General features: G+C 37.2%; 1 protein-coding gene across 3 annotated transcripts in view; it reads left to right on the top strand.

Moving 5' to 3' along the window:
• Positions 1-21,163, top strand: part of LOC126418472 (mitogen-activated protein kinase-binding protein 1) — a 912,885-nt gene that overhangs the window by 886,938 nt on the left and 4,784 nt on the right. For all 3 annotated transcript variants that reach the window (XM_050085246.1, XM_050085245.1, XM_050085247.1), the window contains exons 25-28: positions 1,171-1,292; positions 10,525-10,696; positions 12,365-12,485; positions 14,163-14,401. In XM_050085246.1, the coding sequence (XP_049941203.1) occupies positions 1,171-1,292; positions 10,525-10,696; positions 12,365-12,485; positions 14,163-14,401 (654 nt within the window). The remainder of the gene's footprint in view (positions 1-1,170; positions 1,293-10,524; positions 10,697-12,364; positions 12,486-14,162; positions 14,402-21,163) is intronic.

Genomic DNA, 21,163 nt, shown 5'->3' with positions numbered 1-21,163 from the left:
CCAGTATTGTGGCCAGCATGGAGCATGTTGTAGAGCATACATTGTCGTCCGTTGTGATCACACACCCTATTAAGAATCGTGTCCTGCCATTTGTAATGTCTAGGGCCTGTTATGATTCACAGTGACTTCAGGATAATTATTATTTGTTTGTTGCCTTCTGTATTAAACTGCACCAGTTCTTTTTATGTGTGGTCCAAGTTTTATTAAGCTGTGTTACTTGGCAGTGATACATCACGTGAAAGTCACTGTCCTGCTTAAGTTTTGAACATCAGTGTATATGTTGAAAGGAAAAAGGAGTTGTTGGAATCTGTGAAATGGTCAAATAGTGTCAAATAGCTATTAAAACTGCCGTAGACACCTAATTCTGTAAAAAATGTACAAATTCTCCATTTATGAATTAACATCAAACTTGTGATTCCTTTAAAAACGAGTTAATGTGTTAAATATGTAATGCTAAACACAAAAGCTAGAAAAATTTTAAAATGGTTTGAAATTGTGTGCAAGATTTGTTGCAGGTCATTAGTGCTCTCATTCTCAAATACTGTATAAATACAGTCTGATATCGGTGAATTATTTTGCTCCTGAGACTTTTGAGTTGTGATACTTGTCTTATTATGTTAAACCTTAAGCATAAGATTACACCTCTTAATGAGTAGAGTATGAGAGCATTTTAAATTTTTAGGTCCCATCAATAATTGTATGAAATATAGGAAATTAAAGTTTTTGCCCCTTCAAGCTGTAATACAGGTGACCTGCAACTGGAAACATGTGCCATAAACCAGGTTTGCTGGTTATAGCTCTCATCATATAGGAAGGCAGCTCAATTTTCAGTACATTCCCCTCTATTAACTGCTGGCAGCCAATAAGATTCATTCGCTTTATGAGTGGCTAAGTTAGTTTGTGTACTGTGGTAGGAAGTATTTAACTTCTCCAAGGCACTCAGGGATTTGTATTAGTAAGAGAAACTTCTTAGGAAAACATTTTAGCACACTATAATTATATTTAGAATGACTTGATGAACTAAAGGCCCAATTTTGAGGTAAAATATTTAAATATTTCATGGTTTTACATAATATACATATTGCATATATACTGACAACACAAATCATTGTTTAATTGTTCGCTGCAACACACTATATAAAGTGATGATCCTAAGTTTTGCATCTACAGTTTCAGGTAAAGCTAATAAACCTGTGTCAGGAACGAGGACTCTTCCACGACACAGCAGTAAACAGGCGTCTTCCAGTAATTCAAATATTATGAGAAGCACATCAATGGGGGTCCTAAACCAGGTACGTGTATCAAAGATATGTAATTTCATACTGTGCATTAAAAATCTCTGTAGTGTGTTTCGGAAGTGATAGAGATAATTTATGATCTCAGTGTGTACTTCCAGCTTGTGCTGGTGTTGCTTTAGGTAAAACTTTATATAGGGCAACGATTCAGTGCTACGTAGATAAGTAGCACACAATTTTTTGTCCCCAATTTTCTGTAAATATAGTTACTCAAATTCAGTTCTTCATGCCATGGTCACAAATGCCAAAGGAAAAATCTCCTAAGAAAAAAAATCTTCTTCACAATTCTTTAGATAGTAAGGGGATATAAGAGAATTTCTAGATAAGTTGTATATAGTTTAATCCTCAGAGTGGGGAAGCACAGCAAAGAAGCTAGATACAAATACAAGTAGTTACTATTTAGAGGTTGGTCAGGTGATGGGAAGTTAGACTGAGTGGTTAGGAGAATTCTCATGGAGCATGAGCTACTTTCAGAAAGTGTAATGACAAGGGTGAGGAAAGAAACCATCTTTTGTATTCTAGATAAGATAGACCAAATATGATGGAAAGGGTGTTCCTTTAGAATTCTGATTGGAATTAATAAAGTTTTGTATTGGCTACAATGATGCAGGAAACTTCAAATTGACCAGTGCATTATCTATTATAAAAATTCAACTAAGAGCCCACACTGAACCTTTCTGGTACACAACACTCATCCAAAAATTAATTCAAGAGCATATTGTCGTGGATAATGAGAAGTATTCCAAAGGACAACCAGCTTAAAAGGTATACATTGTGGTAACTAACAAGGGGAGGCCATGACGTTGGGATCCCAGATTAACTTCAGACTTTTTACACATTTAGTAGGCCATTACAACAATTCAGAGTGCAAGTAGGGTGCACTACTCTTCCAGTTCTGAGAAAATCGCAAGAGAAGTTTTACACATTTATCATGTCGTTTCTGTATCTGTGCGTAGAGTTCATGATGGTCAAGTGATTAGCGTTCGAGCTTTTGTAAGACAAATGTGTGAGGCGACGGTTCAAACCCCACTATAACTTACTTTTTAATCTATTTTTTCTCATCACTGGTCATATTATTTAATTTATATGACATTGGAGAAGAAATATAATGGAAAAAGAACCACGTGTATTTGCGTGAAGTTTTGATTCATGTTTTCCATGTCTGTATGACAAATAACATTCTGTGATGTCGAGAGCACACCCGACAAGTAATCATCCATTACCCTTGTATCTGGCATACTGTGACTTACTATATTACTTATTGTGAATAATGTCGTTCACATCATTATTTATCAAGGATTGACTTGGGCTTTCCAAGCCTGTCCCTTATTCTTGAAAATTTAATTACACATGGCAAATAGTGAACATATGAAATTCACTACAACTTCATGAAAATGCGTGTGGGTTTTTTTTCCCATCACATTACCTCTCGAATGTCGTATAAATTAAATAAAGTGACTAGTGATGAAAAATATAGATTAAAAAGTAAGTTATACTGGGATATGTAGCATCACCTTATCCATTATCCTCTTGCAGAAAAAGGAGGTATTGAGAAATCATGTAAGAATTCAAAGGCCTTCTGCACAATGTGTGGTTATCTACTTAACACAATATTATTACTCCTCACGTCTGTTGAACAGTCACTTTATTTGATTTAGTGCCATGCCTCAAAAGAAATGTATCTTTGGCGAGATGGCTGAAAGTTTATAGCAAGTAAAGTTGCTGAGGAAAAAGTTATAGCTGTGTTTTTAAAAAGTGTTTCCAATAATTACAATTGTGAAGTATCAAAGCTTAATGAGTGTATATCACGCTTACAATAAATTGTGAATGGCTTAAGAAATGTTGTTATAAATATCCAAAATAAAAACTTGAAGCTACAAACAGAACTTCATAAATTGTTTTTCATGATTAAGGAGCAAAGTGCTAAAAAGTCTGTGTGTGAGAAAATAAATTGCAAAGGTAGGATTTCTGAATCTAAATTGACATCATATTCTGTGAAACGTGTCTCAGTTGTTAGAAAAAAAATTCGATTTTGCACCTTCAACTGATGATAATTATTCCTGTATAGAAGACAATGAACTTTATAAAAGTTTCATCAATTTGAATATGGATGGTTATTAGAATATAAAACAGAAGCCAGTAAGAAAAAAGGGTTGCATCCTTTTCCCAACAGATGGACATTTTGCAAGACATTAATAAAGACCTTCATTGACTAGCATTGTCAAACCTGGTGCTGTAACAGAAAATGTCGTTGATGTAAAATCCCAAAAGATCATCTTGCAACAAAATGATGTAGTAGTTTGTATTACTGTAACAAATGGTGCAGTGAAGAATAAGTCAGACCCTTGTCTTAGATATCTACATAACTTCTTAAAATTAATGACTCTAGAAATACAGCAGTCTGTACAAATACTCTACAGCCATTATTTAATTCACAGCTCTAGTGCAAATGAAGAAAATAGAAATGTGAACACAGAAATTAGGAAGCAATGGCCACAGTATACAAATTGCAATGTATTTTAAGTAAGTGATTTGAACAGAAACCTCCACACCAGTCGTGGAATGCACTTTTATGCAGTTCCTGTTTTTGGGGAAAATATAAAGGATAAACATATTTGTGTGTCTGATGCCTCTCCACAGGCAAACTAGAGGAACAACACCCATGGGATTTGGTTGACAAGTATCAAATCATTGAAAGACTGTAGTGTTGAATATTGGACCCATGCAAACATCAGAGCCCAATTTAAAGAATTTTTACATGTTTTAGTTCATAAAAATAACTCTTGTGATTCATTCTGTGCAAAAAATGAATGTAAAAACTTTTTACCTGTTATGAATTGTAATAACAATCCCGCAGAGTAAAAATTTTAATAAATGTATGTATTTATTATCAGAATATTCAGTTCATAGGAAAGAATTTTTTCACATTAGAAGTCTTCTGCTCAACTGCTATTCATAATGCAAATCTGATTTGTCTCACTGAGCACACACAGAAGACTGAAAAACTGTTGATTTCTAAGTTACCAGATTTTACAGTTGGCAGAAGTTATAGTCAGTTTCCTAAAACTGGTGGTGGCTGTCTAATTCTTGGAGGTTTATTTCTGTAAATTCAACTTAATGATGAGAAACACTTTGGACACTGTCGAAGTCGGCCATTACAAGACAATTTATTGGTTGAAATATGCTGACACAATAGCACACAGATAATACATAATGTGCCAGTGATGTTACTAAAGCAGAAATTAGCCAACTAATGTTAAAGTCCATGCATAGCGCGGAACCAAAACAAACATCATTAACAGACAGTGGCCAGTGAAGTGAAAGTTTCATCAAGAATGCTCACAAGAGAATACTTGTTTCGCACGGTTGGCATACAGTTATAGCTCGCCAGTACTCACAGGGCCCCACCAGGTGACACAACATGTGCTTTTGGGTGTGGCCTCTTCTTAAAGTCCACATGCAGAGACAGCTTGTAGATCGGGTGCCACCAGTGGTTAGGGCTGCAGGTCTGTCAGGGTCTGTTATTGCAGGACTCCCCTCCCCCCACCCCTCCCTCCCCCCAGAGATGTCACACAAAGGGATAGAATTGGCCCAGCTTTTGCTGGCTCCGCCAGGTTTCGGGGCACCACCACTGAAGTTGAATCCTGAAGGTAATGCATCTTCACCTTGGCGACTTCCAGCTGCATGGGGCAGCCACCGCCAAGTCCGTGCCACTCGTGCAAGGCAGGTATGCTGTTGCTGGTGCTAGAACAGAGGAAGTCGGGAGTGCTCGAGCTTAATTTGTGCCCAACAAATCAGCAGGGGCCTGGCACTAATGGAGGAAGAGAGGAGGTGCCTGTGTCAGATGAGGCCAGAGGGCACAGATTGTGTGGCCCAGAGGGGCATGCAATGGTTTGCTGGGACACAGCTGTCTCGGGTGGCATCGCCAGAGGTGGTTCTCAGTTCCTCAGTGGAGACCTCATAAATCCAGCAGCCATGTGTATTCTTCCCTGCAGTTGTGGAGGCCCTAGGTGGCCAAGATCAAATGAGGGCATTGTCTGTTAGCATGGATTTTGCCAGGGCCTTATCTTTTCTTTGAAAGCCTGTGTCACCTGTTCTGCTTCCCCATTAGATTGGGATGAAATGATGCTGTATCCCAAACTCTTCACAGAAATGGGGAAAGTGTGCAGAGGAAATCTGGCGGCCATTGTCAGAGACAGTGGCCACGAAGGCTCTCAGTGGCAGAGATTTGCAACATGACCTTGATTATGTTCACCATTGTCGTGAAACCCATGAGCAGATATACAGAAATTTGGAGAACATGTGTACCATAATTATGTACATCTGACACAAGAAAGCACCAACAAAGTTCATGTGGAGATGCTCCCAAGGTCCCAACAGGGTTCAGGACAAAAACCCTTTGGGGGTTGCAGATCGTTGTTGAGTACATACAGCGCAAGACTGGACCATGGTCTCGATATCCTTGTTGGTGGCTGACCAGTATGTGTGTCAGCATGCCACTTGTTTCATGTGTGATATGCCCCAGGGACCTGCATGTAGGTGTGCAAGAACTCTGTGGGGCACAGACAGGGTAATAACAACCTGAAGCCATTTATGTTCTGTTTACAGCTGGAGAACACCATCATGGAGTGAGAGCCCATTCTTTTAAGGCAAAGAACATTTGGAGTAGGTCATGGTCCTTCCACAAAATGTGCTGTGGTACCCACACTTAACCCACCTAGTAACTGTACAGAGAATAGGATTCGTTATTATCTGGGCTGCAACCTTTGTAGCATCAAGGGGAAAATTGTGCAGAGCCAATGCAGAATCAGAATCCTGCTGAAATATAACAGCTTCCTGGGTGTAAAATTCAGGATCAGAGCCCACTGGAAGCTGGGACGAAGCATTGACATTCGCATTGCAGCTCATCAGAGCATAGCAGATATCATAGGTGTAGGCCAGTAAGAACAATGCCCATTATTGCAGGCTTTGAGCAGTCCCGTCTGGAAGGTTGGAATGTGGTCCAAACAACTCTTTTAATGGCTTGCAGTCTGTGGGGTGTGCAGCATCAAGTGTTTTCAGTAGGATTTTCAGTCAACTGCCTCTTTATGGGACAACACTGTGTTGGTCCCATGCTGTGAGGTATCTGTGGCAAGATTCCTGGAGAAAACAGGATAAGGCATGGTAATGATTGGAGGGCTTATTTAAGTATGGAGAAGCTGTGTTGCACTCCAGAAGACACCACCAGAATGGAACCCTTTTTTCTGCAGTGTGTTGAGTGGATAGGGCTATTTTGTAACATGGGGAATAAAATGGCTGTAATAGCCAGTTTTTCCAATAAAAGATTGCAATTTCTTGCGATTCTGGGGTCTGGGCATGTTTTCTATGGCTCGGGAGTGCTATTGGTAGGATGTATGCCCTGCTTGCTGATTATAAAACTAAGATGCTCAATGGACTATTGGAAAAGTGTACATTTTTGGAGCTTATATTCAAGGCCAGCCTCAGTTACTTGAGAAAAACAGTAATTGCAGTTTCTGAAGGTGTTCACCAATCCCCCGTCACTATGTCGTCATCTGACAGGGTTTATATGCCCCAGGACAACTGGGAAATCCAAGAACAACTCGATAATTTTTTCATCTGGGGAAAATTTTTAGAATTCCTAGAATTTTTTATTGTTACAGTTTTCAGTTAAATTTCTGCCATTTTGACTGGTAAGAACTGATATCCTAACAAAGAGTTTTACTTTAGCACAGTACTGCAGAATAATACTGCAGCAGTAAAACATGTACAAGAGAATATCACCAAAATAAAACTGTAGTTGCAAAGAAAATGCACCATTTACAACAACAAAACACAGTGTGCACACACAAGTGTCTGTCAAAAGCAAAATGTTGCAAAGACCTTAGGACAAAGACTTCACAACAACAAACTGCTTTTGTTGAGCATTGTGAAAAGAAACTGCTTTTGTTGAGCATTGTAAAAAGAAACTGCTTTCAATGAGAGTGATGTCACAAGCATTTACATTTCCAATAAGATGCAGGAAAATATTGTGAATGGTGGTTTGAGAAGTATTACTTTCAAAGTCGATTTCCTTTTGAGCAAGATGAATTATGTTACAAGTGAGAAAATGCAATGAATTTCTTAAATCTCATTCAAAACTTAACGCTTTGAAGACTAGCCACTTAGAAAAATTTTTGGCCCAGGAGGCCAGTCATTTATGCCATTATGTAAAATTTTAATGGCACATCTCTGTTTGATATATATTAAAAAGTAATGCATGCTAAAAAAGACCAAGCTTCAATGTTAGTTTTCATACTTATTTTAGTTCTTTCATAGATTACAAATTCTGCTGTTTAATTACCGTTCAAAAAAGTGTGAGGTGAGTTCTTGAGCAATTTCACACATAATTGGCTTTTCTATGGAAAAGTCAAAGTACTTGATTGAACTTATATTCAGCCAGGTGAAATTTATAATAGCACTTGTCAGAAATTTTCAGCTGCTGCAATTTAAGGTGTGCTCTTAGGTTCCTCGATAACTGCACCCTTGGAAAAAAACAGCAAACATTTTTGATGACCAATATTATATGTGAAAGCTTAGCTTTTCTTGTACGTATACTGTATGTACATTAATGTAAACCATTAACTTTTCCTATTTGTGTGTTCGTGCTACTTAAGTGATGTTTGTCCTTAAGAGTCTTTTGCGGCAGCATATCTGAATAAAAGCGTCTCAATTTCAAGCCCAGTTCGAATAAAATTCTCAAGATTTTGATGGCTATCCCTGCAATTGAAAGTTTTCGAATTTTGTTTGGATTGTCATGACCTGAAAACCGCGATGATGTTATGAAGTGATGTTGCTGGTGGCTGGCGAGATCACATTCCATGAGCTATGATTGGCTGACGAAGGGACATCACAATCTAGTTTTCAATGCTTCAGAAGTTATCAAGCTGTATCGTATGTACTTACGTGTACAAAAATATGCAGTGTACATGTTGCTATGCTTGAAAGATCTTTTCAGAATCCATTGTTTTTTTGCTGGGTTTCATTTCCTAAAGTATTAAGAAGTTCTATGCTGGTGTATAAAACCATTACCATTCAAAGGACTGATAAGTTCTACTGCTCCAAGGGATAGTATATTGTGACTTAACATGAAAAAAGTGTACTTCCGCCTGGGGTTTACTGTATTTTCAGCTGGGAAAAGCATGTTCTTAACTGGGAAATCCAGATAAAATTCATTAATCTTTTTTGTTGTCCATGTATGCATGCTGTCTAAGTAACTGCAGCACGAAGGAATGTCTTATATCAGCTGCTTCACATAATGCTGGAAGACTGCTGAGTCACTGGAAATAAATAAATAAAAGATAATTCCTCAGGACAGCAGGATGTGAAAATATCCTAAGTAAGTTAAAACTCCCGTCTATAAGAGATGCTTCTTAATGATGTGCTGAGTTGAGCTTCTTGATGAGCTTATCCATATGTTGACTTCATATTAATTAGTCATCAAGGTGCCTACCAAGAACTTTTATGCACGGTGTTTTATGTTCCATACGACCATTAATGTGTACTTCTGTTGCTTGTAGACACGTCTACAATGACCTGTCATTATATGCTGTCTTGGAATTGCATAAGATACTTTAATCCCGGGAGATATCCTACTCTTATCCTTGCTTCTGTTCAATTTTGCCCTTATTTGTTTTAGGAGAAAACAAAACTCAGTGTTGTAAAAATATGTTTAAGAAAGAATCACATTTTTCATATTTTTTTTTAATAAACTTCTCTCCGCCATCCGCCGTTCTTCCCGTTATTGCTCTCTACGCACTACGATCGAGCTATTGATTATGATCCTGTGATACAATACTTTTCTTCTGTGATCAGTGCCTAAATGGCCAGTAAATTTTATTGTTAATATTCTCCTGTCATAATCATTTAAACCATTGATAATTGGTTTTACAGCTAGATTGCTGTAAGTTGTTGAGTCTAAATACAAACTGTCAATATCAAAGCTGGACAATCCTTCTTTGCAGAAAATACAGTTATCTGCTATTGATCAATCACTGTTTTTATTACCTCAGACTGACCAATTTTGGGTAGTGTCTCTCATGTTAAAATTATGTCTCGTAGTTAAAGTATTTGTAAAATATAAGAATCAGGCCAGAAATGCCACACTAGTCAAAATATTTCATGAAATTATGGCATGGTCTTCTTACAGTCTAAATCTTTGGATTAATCTCATTGAGGTGTGCAGAGAGAAACTAGGTCATTTTCATGCACACATTAATCAGATTAATGTGGAGATTGAGTTCACTATGGAAGAGGTTTGGATGGGTGATTACATTTTTGGGATGTCCTAGTCTTCTAGAAAGAGGATGGCAGCTTAGGAAACATGATGTATTGGAAACCCATATATGTGAAACATTATCTACACAAGGATTCAAATCATCACTGATGGAAAAAATGAGATATTATTAAAACATTAGCAAATAAAGCAAGAAACCTATGTGAACTGGAAATGCTGAACACATAATTGAAACATCTCACCAATGCAATGCTCAAGAATAGGTATTCACTCACTGAAATAAAGAATGTTAAGACAACCATGGAAAGATCATAGTGATGTAAAGGTGTCTGTGAAATCCAAGGTTTTGCTGTTGTTCATTTAAGATGTTACTGACCACTTAGAAAAAGTTGCGACAATAATTTCAGTTAGTAATGGGCCAGGGTGTTTATTGTATCTTCAAAGAAGGTATAAAGTCATCCGACTCTGGCAGAGTAGCCTGGAAGATTTTAGATGGAGTTACAGAGTAACCACTACTAATGGAACACTATTGGACTAACTGTAATAGTTTGCAAGAAATGATCCAAATATGAACAACCAGCCTGAAACCATTTCGTTTGAGATGGTAAAAACAGCAACCAGCAGATGGAAAGTAAATATATTTTCTAAATTGTTGATAACTGTTGCACTATGTTTTGCAGTTCTCATAGGGAATTTTACTGTTGAAAGTAATACAGAACTGGTCTGCAACAACTCTAGATGCCCTTGGTCAATAATCTTTGATGGAAAATTGACATTAAGCCTCCACAAACAGTGATTTTGAAATTAGGTCTGCATAACATTACTAAAACTGTTCCTAGATGTGTTATAAAGCTTAAGATACGTCCTGTTACTGACCTATAAATTGCCAGCACTGCAAGCTTGTATATATCCTGATCCTCTGTTGTGATACAGCATTTTGTTGTTTTACCATTTCAGAGTGATTCAGAAAGTGACCTGAGTTTGCAGCGTTCCAGCATGGCAGCACGACTGAATGGACTGATGAGGCCAACAATAAGTTCTCAAAATAAAGTCAATACACTTAGTGTAAAAAATGCAAGCAGCAACAGCCAGTCACACAGACGAGGAATGAGACCATCATACTCATCTGGTGAGTATCAGTCACATATTTTTCGTAAAACCTTTGCTGAAGCAAGTCAGATGAAGAATATTCGGCATACTAGTTAAGACATGTTAGTTAAATGTCTGCACTGAGAAGGCAGGGGATTATTGTGTAAGATGACTATCATAAATGCCATGTGACATTTGAAATGTGGTGCTATAAAAGAACACTGAAGATTAGATGGGTAGATCAAGTAATAAATGAAAAGGTACTGAATCAAACTGAAAAAAGAGAGACAGACATTTAAATGTTATGGTTTTTTTTCTCTGGTTGAAATATAAAGTGTTACACCATCAAGCTCTAGTCCCATATTTGTCAGACTTTGAAAAGCTGTTCTTCACACAAGGTGTTATTAGATGATTAAGCTTTCATTCAGTACAGACTGTATGCCCATCATCAGTGTTAATATGTGGTGTGACTTAGTGTATTCATTTTTGCATGGAAGCAGACATCTTCTGAATGTCAGTGTGAGGAATTTCTTCTTATCCCTGAAAAACATGTTGAGTTAATTCATGAAGATTTCTGGCTGAATGATGGTATGAAAGTATACATACATCTCATCTCATCGCATCGCATCCCAACCCAGACACACACATTGTGTGACAAAACAGGGAACTGAGCAAGCCAGTCGTGGGCCCATACGTTCCTCAAGGCTTTTATGGGATGAACTTCAGTTTTGTGGTCATTACCCTGCTGAGTAAGCCCAGCGTGCCCTTTGGTATACTGATCATGAGGGGTATGACAAAAGGTTTACCATTCTTGCCATATACTGGTGAGCATTCAGCCTCCCTTCAACCATTACCAAATCAGCCCTGCTGTCATATCCAATAGCTCCCCTCAACCTTCGACTCCAGGTGTTAGCAAAGTATGGGTCTGGACAATTACTGCTTCCTGTAGTCTTTTAACTAGTTTTCTGTGACATGGTAGTGTTGGTCTGACTGCCACAAACATAAGTGGAACTCATTGCTGAACATCACAGAATGCCATTCAGTGTTGCAGTAGACCTTGCCTCTGCACCCATGAAAGTCTGTGTCGTCTGTGGCGTGGTGTTAGTGGTTAACTTGAGATCAAAACATAGCTTCCAGTAATATGTTGTTACAATCTGGTAACATCTACTCAGATCTTATCTATTGTCAGAACCTTTCAAACAATCCGACAGTTTTCTCCCAGTGTAGTCGTTCTGGATGGAAGTGTGTCTACTGTTCTAGCCACACTGTTGTCCAGAGTCCATCTAGTCACCAGTCATTTTGCAGTCATTCCACTACAGCCAACTGTGTGTGCAACCTGCTAGTATGATGCTGTCATGTCCTTAATGTCAGTTATTGAATCTCTCTCAAAATGCAAAAGATAACAGTAAGCTGCATGTGCCCATCCCTAGGCATATTGCCTTGTGATCTCCACTTGAACAGTTCCACTAATCTTAAAAATACTTAAGTCTCACACCATTCTTCATCTGTCGGAATGGCTTTATTCTGTTCTGAAAATAAATGCCCATGAGGATGAAATTTTAATCAATATGTCCCACTATCATAGAAATGCTGGACTAGCAGTTTAGAAGCATTTGATTAGGGTGTTTATGGTGTAATACTTCGTGTTTGCATCATTGTGTACAGTTTTGAAATAGTAAAGAGTGTAATTTTCTTTCATTATATGCAGTTAATCTGAGCCAAGTTGGTAACAATGAAGATTCAAGCTCTGAAGAGACATCCTCAGCCCGAGGGAAGTCGTCGACAAGCAGCCGACCACGTAGTACGAGCACTGATCGTCTCACTAATGGGTATGTTTTAGTACACAGTACTAAAATGTAATAGTACACATTGCATATTCAGTCACATATTTGTTGTGTTCCACAATCTCTCACAATGAGAACTTTTAAGGATTCATATCAATAACTGCATTTTCTGTCTGTGCTTGGCAGAACTTGATGATAATAATAAATAGGAAAACACTTCCTAGTGTTCTGCAAAACTAGCAGCTTTCTGCTTCTAAGATAATCTTCAGGTGACAACTGAATGACAAACACAGATAAAAATGATGTATAATGTACACAGGTATTATTTGTATGGAAGGTACAGAAATGGTTTAGAGTGTGTACATAGGAAAACATGACCTTTTTTGAAACACAGAAAAAAATACATTAAGTAAGAAAAGGAGAAAAAATTGTATTTTAGTTAATGTAATTATTTCTATGTAAAATAAAATGTAATGCTCTCTTATGTAAACACTCTACGTCATTTTTGTATCTTCCACACAAATAATATCTTTTAAGACACACTGTTTTTATCTGAGTTTGCAACATTCTGTTGCACCTCAACATGGGTTAAGAAGTGGAAAGCCGGTTTGTGACTAAATAAATATAATTTTGCTGAATGTTAAGAAATGTTGTCCTATTTAATATTATTGATACATAACAAGTAAGACAAAGAAAAGTAGCTGTTGGAAATGAACTCTGCAGGATGTGTCAGCAGCTAACCATCATTAAATTGGTGTTTCCTGAGTATTCTAACAGAAATTATAAATAAACACACAATAAAATTATTTGGGAAGCTTCTCGATGCTTTAAGTAGTTGCTGTTCCTGTACTGTCCCGTGCTTGCTATTTATATGTATTAGCTGTTGAAGAATAATAGTTACCAAAATTCAGTAAAAATTGTGGTCTGTTCAAGATAAATATTTCTCTTGAAACAGGATGACATATGAAACCTAGGTAACAGTCAAATTGCAACAGACATTATCTCATTTCACTCTATTAGAGCCAACTGAGATGACCACTTTTGCCCACCAGTCAGTACTAACATATTAATTCAGAATGTACAGATGATGCAATCTCTATAGATAATAAGGTTTTTTAGCCACCAGGTGCACTTCATTGAAATGTTACCTTTTTGTTCACCTTCTGCTGACAGCTATGATACTACATACGTACTAGACAAGTAGTAAATAGACTTAAAAAGTTTTACTGCAAGAATAAGAGAACGCAGTTAATGAAGTAAGAGTGAAGATTCTAATATATTTTCTCTTCATTGAGTCATGTTCTTCCTTTAAAGGTCATTGCAACTACTTTTTGCAATTGTGCTGATAAGCTTTTTTATTATACCTTGTTAATTTTGTTGGTCGTCTGTATATATAACTTGTTTTGTTTTTGTGCTGATATTGCCAAGCAAGGTGGCATAATTATTGACTCTGGACTCTCATTTAGGAAGGGTTCAAAACCTTGCCTGACAATCCATGTTTAGATATTTTGTGGACTCCCTAAATTGAATATGGTGAATGCCAGAAAGTTTCCTTTGAGAAGGACACTGCCTATTTACTTGTCCAATAAAAGCCTGTGCTCCAACTCTGATGACTTCATTGTTGAAAGGATTTTAAACTCAAGTCTTGCTTTTTATTCCTTAAAAGTAAATCGTGTACACTCTTGTCCGAAGGTGATGTAATATTCTCTCGCTATATTGTAGGGCTCCGAACAGTTTGCCTCTTAGTCCTGACAGCCAGTTGATGCCACCACCAAGGAGGCTAGCTGGAGGAGCGTCAAGCAGGCAACGCAGTGCGGCCAGTGGCAGTGCGTCAGCAGGTGGCAGAGGGTCTAAACCAGTCCCTGCTGTGCGGCAACACCAGCTGGACCCCAGTCCACAGGAGTTGCCAGTCAAAGACACTGACGGGCAGTCTCCCTTTGTGGATGTTGCTAGTGCACCTTGTGAGTACTGCTCATTTTACTGTAATTCTCTGCACTGACCATTTGTTGTTTATGTTCGTAATATTTTGAAACCGTAAAATATGATGTTTATAGTAAATGAATAACTATCTTTGTGTGCAAAGTTGGAAGTACAAAAAAGTAAAACTGTGTGGAAGAATTTGTTAAATTAATGAATTGTCATGCGGATTTTCAGGAAGTAAAAATATCTAGTATAGTTTTTTTAATACAATTTTCCAAATATCAGGCTAAGCTTCATCTTGTTTTGTTTTTGTATGCTATTTGTCATTTGTGTCTATCAGCTGTTCTGTATTTCCTTTTCTGTGTTGGTTCATTTCACTTCATAACTGGGTTTGGCAGTCATTATCTTTTCTCCATCCTGTATATAAACATGTTTCGTGTTCAAAAATGGACTAGGGATCACTAAATAACTTTTTATCTAATCACTGGAGGGGCACATTTTCTGAAAAGTGCCACATATAGTCCTCATTTTTGCTGTCTGATCCATAGTTAGAACATTAAAAATTTTAACAGTGTCATTGTTGAAAGTTAATATATTTTTTTCAATTCACTGTCATTCAGTTAATTGTGTCAGATGAAATAAAATGTTAATTTTTATCTCGAGGGAGAAAAATATGTTTTATATAGACTGATGATGTACATAACATTTGGCCTACTTTGAAAATATTTTATGAATTTGTGCATTCATCCAGATGGAAAACACACACACACACACACACACACACACACACACACACACACACACACTATAGCACAATCATCAATACATTTCTAAGATCAAATTTCATATACATCGACTTTTCTTGTTGGCTATTTTGATTGTTTTCTGATTAATTTCCTGTTTTCACTGTTTCCCATCTCTCTTCAAAGTAACCATTTGCAATCATTTGTAATTAATTTGCTGCTACAGCAACAAGACAAAATTATTTTTGCATCTTTTTCCACTGAAAAAGTGTGTCTCACATTTGTTGGCTCTTGCAGTCTTCAGAAGTGTGTTACTGATGTGTCCCAGTAAGTCAGATGGTATGTTGCCAGACACATACATTCTACAAACCAAAGTGAACAGTCATTTTGTTGCCACCTCCTCCAATGTTTTTAGAAATTGTGGTGGAATATTATCAACCCTACTGCTATATTCGATCTTAAGTCTAATACTGGAGCCTCTATTTCTTCTATATCAACTGTTGTTTCTTCATCTATCACATCATCAAACAAGTCTTCACACACACATATAGGCCATCAGTGTACTCTTTCCACCTATCTGCTCTCTTCTGCGTATTTAACAGTGGAATTCCCATTGCACTCTTAATGTTACCACCCTTGCGTTTTAATTTCACCAAAAGTTGTTTCAACTTTTCTGTTTCCTGAGTCAGTCCTGACAGTCGTTTTGTTTTTGATTTCTTCACATTTCTTCGTGCAGTCATTTCACCTTACCTTCTATGTGTTTCCTATTTATTTCACTCCTAAGTGACTTGTGTTTCCGTATTGTTGAATTTCCATGAAAATTTTTGTACTTCCTTCTTTCATCGATCAACTGAAGTATTTCTTCTGTTACCCATGGTTTCTTCACAGTTACCTTCTTTGTACCTATGTTTTTCCTTCAAAGTTCTGTGACTGCCCTTTCGAGAGATGTCCATTCCTCTTCAACCAAAATGTCTACTGAGCTATTCATTATTGTAGTGTTTGTAGCCTCAGAGAACTTCAAGCATATCTCTTCATTCCTTAGTATTTCCGTATCCCACTTCTTTGCACATTGATTCTTTCTGACTAATCTCTTGAACTTCAGCCTAGTCTTCATCACTACTAAATTGTGATTTGAGTTTATACAGTGAAACCCTGTTTTTACACTTTTAAAGGGACAAAAAAAAAAAAAAGGTAGTGTAAAATGTGGGAAATAACATTTTAAGCTGGTGAGGTTATGTATAGGATTCCCCTTGCATTTTTGCACTTTATGTATGTGCACATAATAGGCATCAAAATACTCATGTCACAGACTTATTTATTATCTAATAATGGTTTAATATCTAATAAAAACCGCTGGTATAATGGGAACTGATAACTGCGAAGCAGAAACGTTTGACTCAGTTTCATATATCATTATTGATGTTTTTGGAATGCCTGCAGCTGTAATTTGTTATTTAAATAACGAAACACTGCATCAGTTACATATTTTTTCACTCTTAGCACAGTGCATTTCAAGAATTTTTTTTAGATATCAAGTGCAAATATTTGCATAAGTATTTTGTGTTGTGGTGTTTGCATATGTGGTGTTCTGTGTCTCTTGAACTGAAGTTGTCTTTTTGAGGTTATCTGATATTGTGCTTCCTCAGTTATATAGAAAACCACACTCTCACAAATTATCACTCACTTTTTTTTTTTGGTGTGTGTATGTAACATCACAAGAAATACGTATGTAAATATTGAACTTTACAATGAGAGAAAATCCGTGAAACACATTTTGCTCAGCATGAGAATGTACATAATTTGCACTATGTTTAAACTAAAAACATTTGAGCAATGCAAACTGAATGAAGGTATCAACTAGTGCTACAAGGAGCTGAAAGACGAAACACACTAAATGTGGTTCGACAGAGGTGTGACAATGATTACAGTGATCAAAAAACTGCACTGGCGCTATAGAGACAGTTTGGAAATGGTTTTGATTGGTTGTGATACCTTTATTCGTAGGAACCTAGTTGATCCTATCAGCCACCATGCAGAGTTGAGTTTTGCAGCAACAGGAGATACAGCACGAATTGTTCCAACTTTTACAAGTTTACCAGTTTAAATCCACTAAGTAGAGTACCCTGGTGTCAAGAAACTTAAGCACATAAGGTTTGTAAACACTACGTGATGCCCGACATCGTGCCAGTGTCATTTTACATTAGTTTTTTTTTGCACGAACATTTTTTCATAAAACATCAATGGTGGGAAAATTATAAATTTGTTGATGCAAAATCGGATGTGAATTAACATTGTGAACATAGGAAATGTCCACAAAAAAGCACTGTAAACAGCGGCGGGAAAATGTTAACTCCAGGAACGTAAATGTGGGGTTATATTGTATTGCTCCAGGTATGCTTTACAATCCAACAGCTAATTTCAGAATCTCTGTGTGAACGTGATGTAATCTAACTGAAATTGTCCCGTATCTCCCAGCCTTTTCCAAGTATACCTTCTCCTCTTGTGGTTCTTGAATAAAGTATTCACTATTACTAGCTGAAATTTGTTGCAGAACTCTGTCAGTCTTTCTCCTCTCTCATTCCTAGTACCAAGCTCATATTCTCCCGTTACCCTTTCTTCTCCTCCTCCTCCTTCCCCTACAACTGCATTACAGTCCTCCATCACTATTAGTTTTCCACCTCAACTTATAGTGTGTTTAAAATACGTTGCGATTCTTGACACTTGGGTATGGAGTGAATGGATGGAAGCATAGTTGCCAGCGTGTGCGGAGTATGCCAGCTAGCTGCTGTAATGCTACACCTTCTTGGTGCAGAAGCTAACAGGCTCGCTTGACTGAATGAACAGCAGAGCACACAAGCGGGTCAGTCTGCAGTCTTCATCAAACTGTTCAGTAAAAAAATGTGATTCTGACATGACTTACAGCTTCATTCATCAGCTTCCTGATGAACTGCCTTTCATTTCTTAATACTCATAGTTATTGTGATATTTTGTGATTAAGTAAACTACTGCAATAAATTCTTAAAATTTGCAGTGAAGAATAGCGGTAGCTATGAATTTGCATTTGGTGCTTATTAGATTGTAAGTTGCTGCATACAAAATGTAGTCAACACATTGAACCATTCTTTAAAATTGGAAGGATATCACTATCTTTCTCTTACCTCAAGAAAATCGATGTACCTAAAGTGCCCCATCATAAATGCACATGCCAGAGAAAAAGTCAGAATGAAATACTCCAAAACCCATCATGCCTCATAAAGGTTGAAGATATTGAAACAAGATTTTAGCAAATGATAGTATACAAAAAGGAGAGCATTTTGTCACATGAGTAATATGTGAAACTCCCATACCTTCCATGATGTTTGAGAACTACTGATTGTTTTCAATGAAATAAGTCATTTTCAGTGTTGATCAATAGCAAATGAAACAAAAATTGGTGTGCATTTTGCAACTATACAAGTGAAAAAGTTACATGTTTATTTTTATACTGAGAATTGGCTTTTCCATAAACTATAGACCTGTCTTGCCTTCAGTTGCTATACCCTGTTTCTGGATTCTGTCACAATTTAAAATGCATTAGAATGTTAGTGAGATGAATATTTGTAAACTTTGCTGTGTTTTGACAAAAGAAGCAGACTTTACCATGACAACAAGAAAAATTACCTATTACTCAAATCTCGTGACAGTCCTTCATGAATACATTTCTTCTCAACTACCTTCTTGGTATGGCTGACAACTCGAGGCCAGTCCTCTGGTGTAACATTTATGATGGTTTCTTTGGTCAGCATTTCAACCCTATTGAGCAAACTTTTTGTTGTCTTTTACCACATTACTTTTCACCTGTGCTTATATATCTTCAATCAGATTTAAATGAGCATTATATGGAGGAAGCTTGATGCAACTATGCCTTTTAGCGTCAGCCAGTTCATTGATCTGATAGCTCTGCAAGTTCCATCAAGTATTGTAAAGTTGTTTTTGTAATGCCATTTAGCATGAAGATGAGGTTTAACCCTCGAAACATGTCGCTAAAGAAATAAGTAATACAATAGTTGACAAAGTTTGTGACTGGAGGCAGTAATTTAAAAAAACCTTTACATATTTCTTGAGACAGTCACGGTCAAAAAATAGTCAAAATGGCTTCAAATTCCATCAAACCCATCTTATACATGCTAGTTCAACTTTATCCGTTGGAACATTTCTTTGTATCCAAAAAAAATTTACATTGTTGGAGTTTTATCCATCACAAGAGAGTAGTATAGTGCCTTGTCCGTTTCAGTTGTTGAATTCGTAGGAATATTTTGCAGCAGACTACTATTGTTGTAACCGGTGAATGTGTTCTTGGACAAACAATTTTATTATGAGTCTCATGTTCAGATGTGCTGCACTGTTGTTATTAATACAATGACGTCAACACCAAAAAATACCACTTTATACTGAGAGCTGGCAAATATAGATGAATTTGATGCACATCACCTAGTAATACTGTTCATTACAGTGTGACAACAGGTATGTTTTACCAACCAAACCACTGGTGGTGTGGTGTAGGTACCCATTGGTGTTATCTGCGTATTGATATCTCATCCCTTCTGGTGAGCCAAAACTCACAACTAATTTTAAGTGCACAATAAATAGCGAAAGAGGAATCTAGTCCAAAAATTTCAACATTTTGGGGCACTACCAGAATGGAGTGTTCCAAATGATTTCACTAGTTAGGGACAGTGAAATGGATAATAGTTTCTTAAACAGAAGCAATAACATGTTCCATATAGTCTGTTAATGGATTTATTTAATATTGCAATTACAATTTTGGCATGTGTGGCATCTTTGTAACAACTTTACAATAAACCATTTCAGTTGTAGAGATGCATTCAGTTCTATAAATATTTGAAGAATTATGAAGTGGGTCTATAATGATATAAAATAAGATAAATTTTTACTCACCACATAGAGGAGGTGTTGAGCAGCAGACACACACATTGAAAGAAAAGTTTTATATTATAAGTTGTTGGACAAAGTCCTTCTGATGCTGTTTGAGGGAGTGTGCAAGGATATGGTGGGGACAAGAAGGTGAGCTGCTAGGTGCAGCCTCTAGAGGCTGTCTAATGGGGAAAAAGGAAGAGGAGTAAATCAGTGAAATTTTTTTTGCATATATGCAAAAACCAACAATCTGCAGAAAAAGAGAGTTTGGAAAATATAGGGAGTACATAGGATTTAGAGGGTACCATTAGATTTCGCTGTTATAGCCAATACATCGTTAAAAGCAATGTAGCTACAAATGGTATCAACTGTACGTGGTGTATGTTTTTTCAGACATGTCTGAAAGAACAGACATCATTTTGATCCTATAGCCACTCTGAATAAAAACAGAAAGGAATTAAAAATACTAGCTGCCAATGGGCACTGATTTATATCAATGGGGCAGAATGAAAATTTGTGCCAGACTAGGATTTGAACTCAGTTCTTCTACTTACTAGGCAGATGTGCTGACCACTATGCCATCTGTACACAGTGGTCACTGCAACTACGCAGATTACCCTAGCACGCCTCCTGTCTGAACCAATTCCTCTACTTATACCACACACTACTGATGTAGTGCCCCTACTCATTAGCCTCATTGCCAATTCCTGTGAGAGTTCAAATATGTTGTGCATCTGAACTGAAAGGATCATTGGCCATCTTTGCCTTAATTATATTTATGTGGTGTCTTCTTTTGAACATGTCCGAAAGAATGTACACCATTTTTATGTTGCAGCCACTAGGAATCAAGAGACGAAGGAATTAAAGACTGATTCGTATCAATGGGGCAAGTTGAAATGCAAGTTGTCTGCTTACTAGGCAGACATGCTGACCAATAAACCTTCTAGACACACTGGGCATCTCAAATGCATGGACTACCCTAGCACACCTCCCATCAGACCCAAATTCTCACTACTGATGTCGGGCCCCTGCTCATTAGCCTCACTATGTGCATCATCTTGCTGATTCCCATTAGACTTTGAGGTTGATGTGCCTCTGCACTGAAGGGATCATTGGTGTGAATTACATATATGTGGTGTCTTTTCT

This window comes from Schistocerca serialis, chromosome 9 (assembly GCF_023864345.2).
Source record: "Schistocerca serialis cubense isolate TAMUIC-IGC-003099 chromosome 9, iqSchSeri2.2, whole genome shotgun sequence".
NCBI lineage: Eukaryota > Metazoa > Arthropoda > Insecta > Orthoptera > Acrididae > Schistocerca > Schistocerca serialis.
Note: the sequence above shows the minus strand (reverse complement) of the source record. Positions and strands in the feature narration are given on the sequence as shown.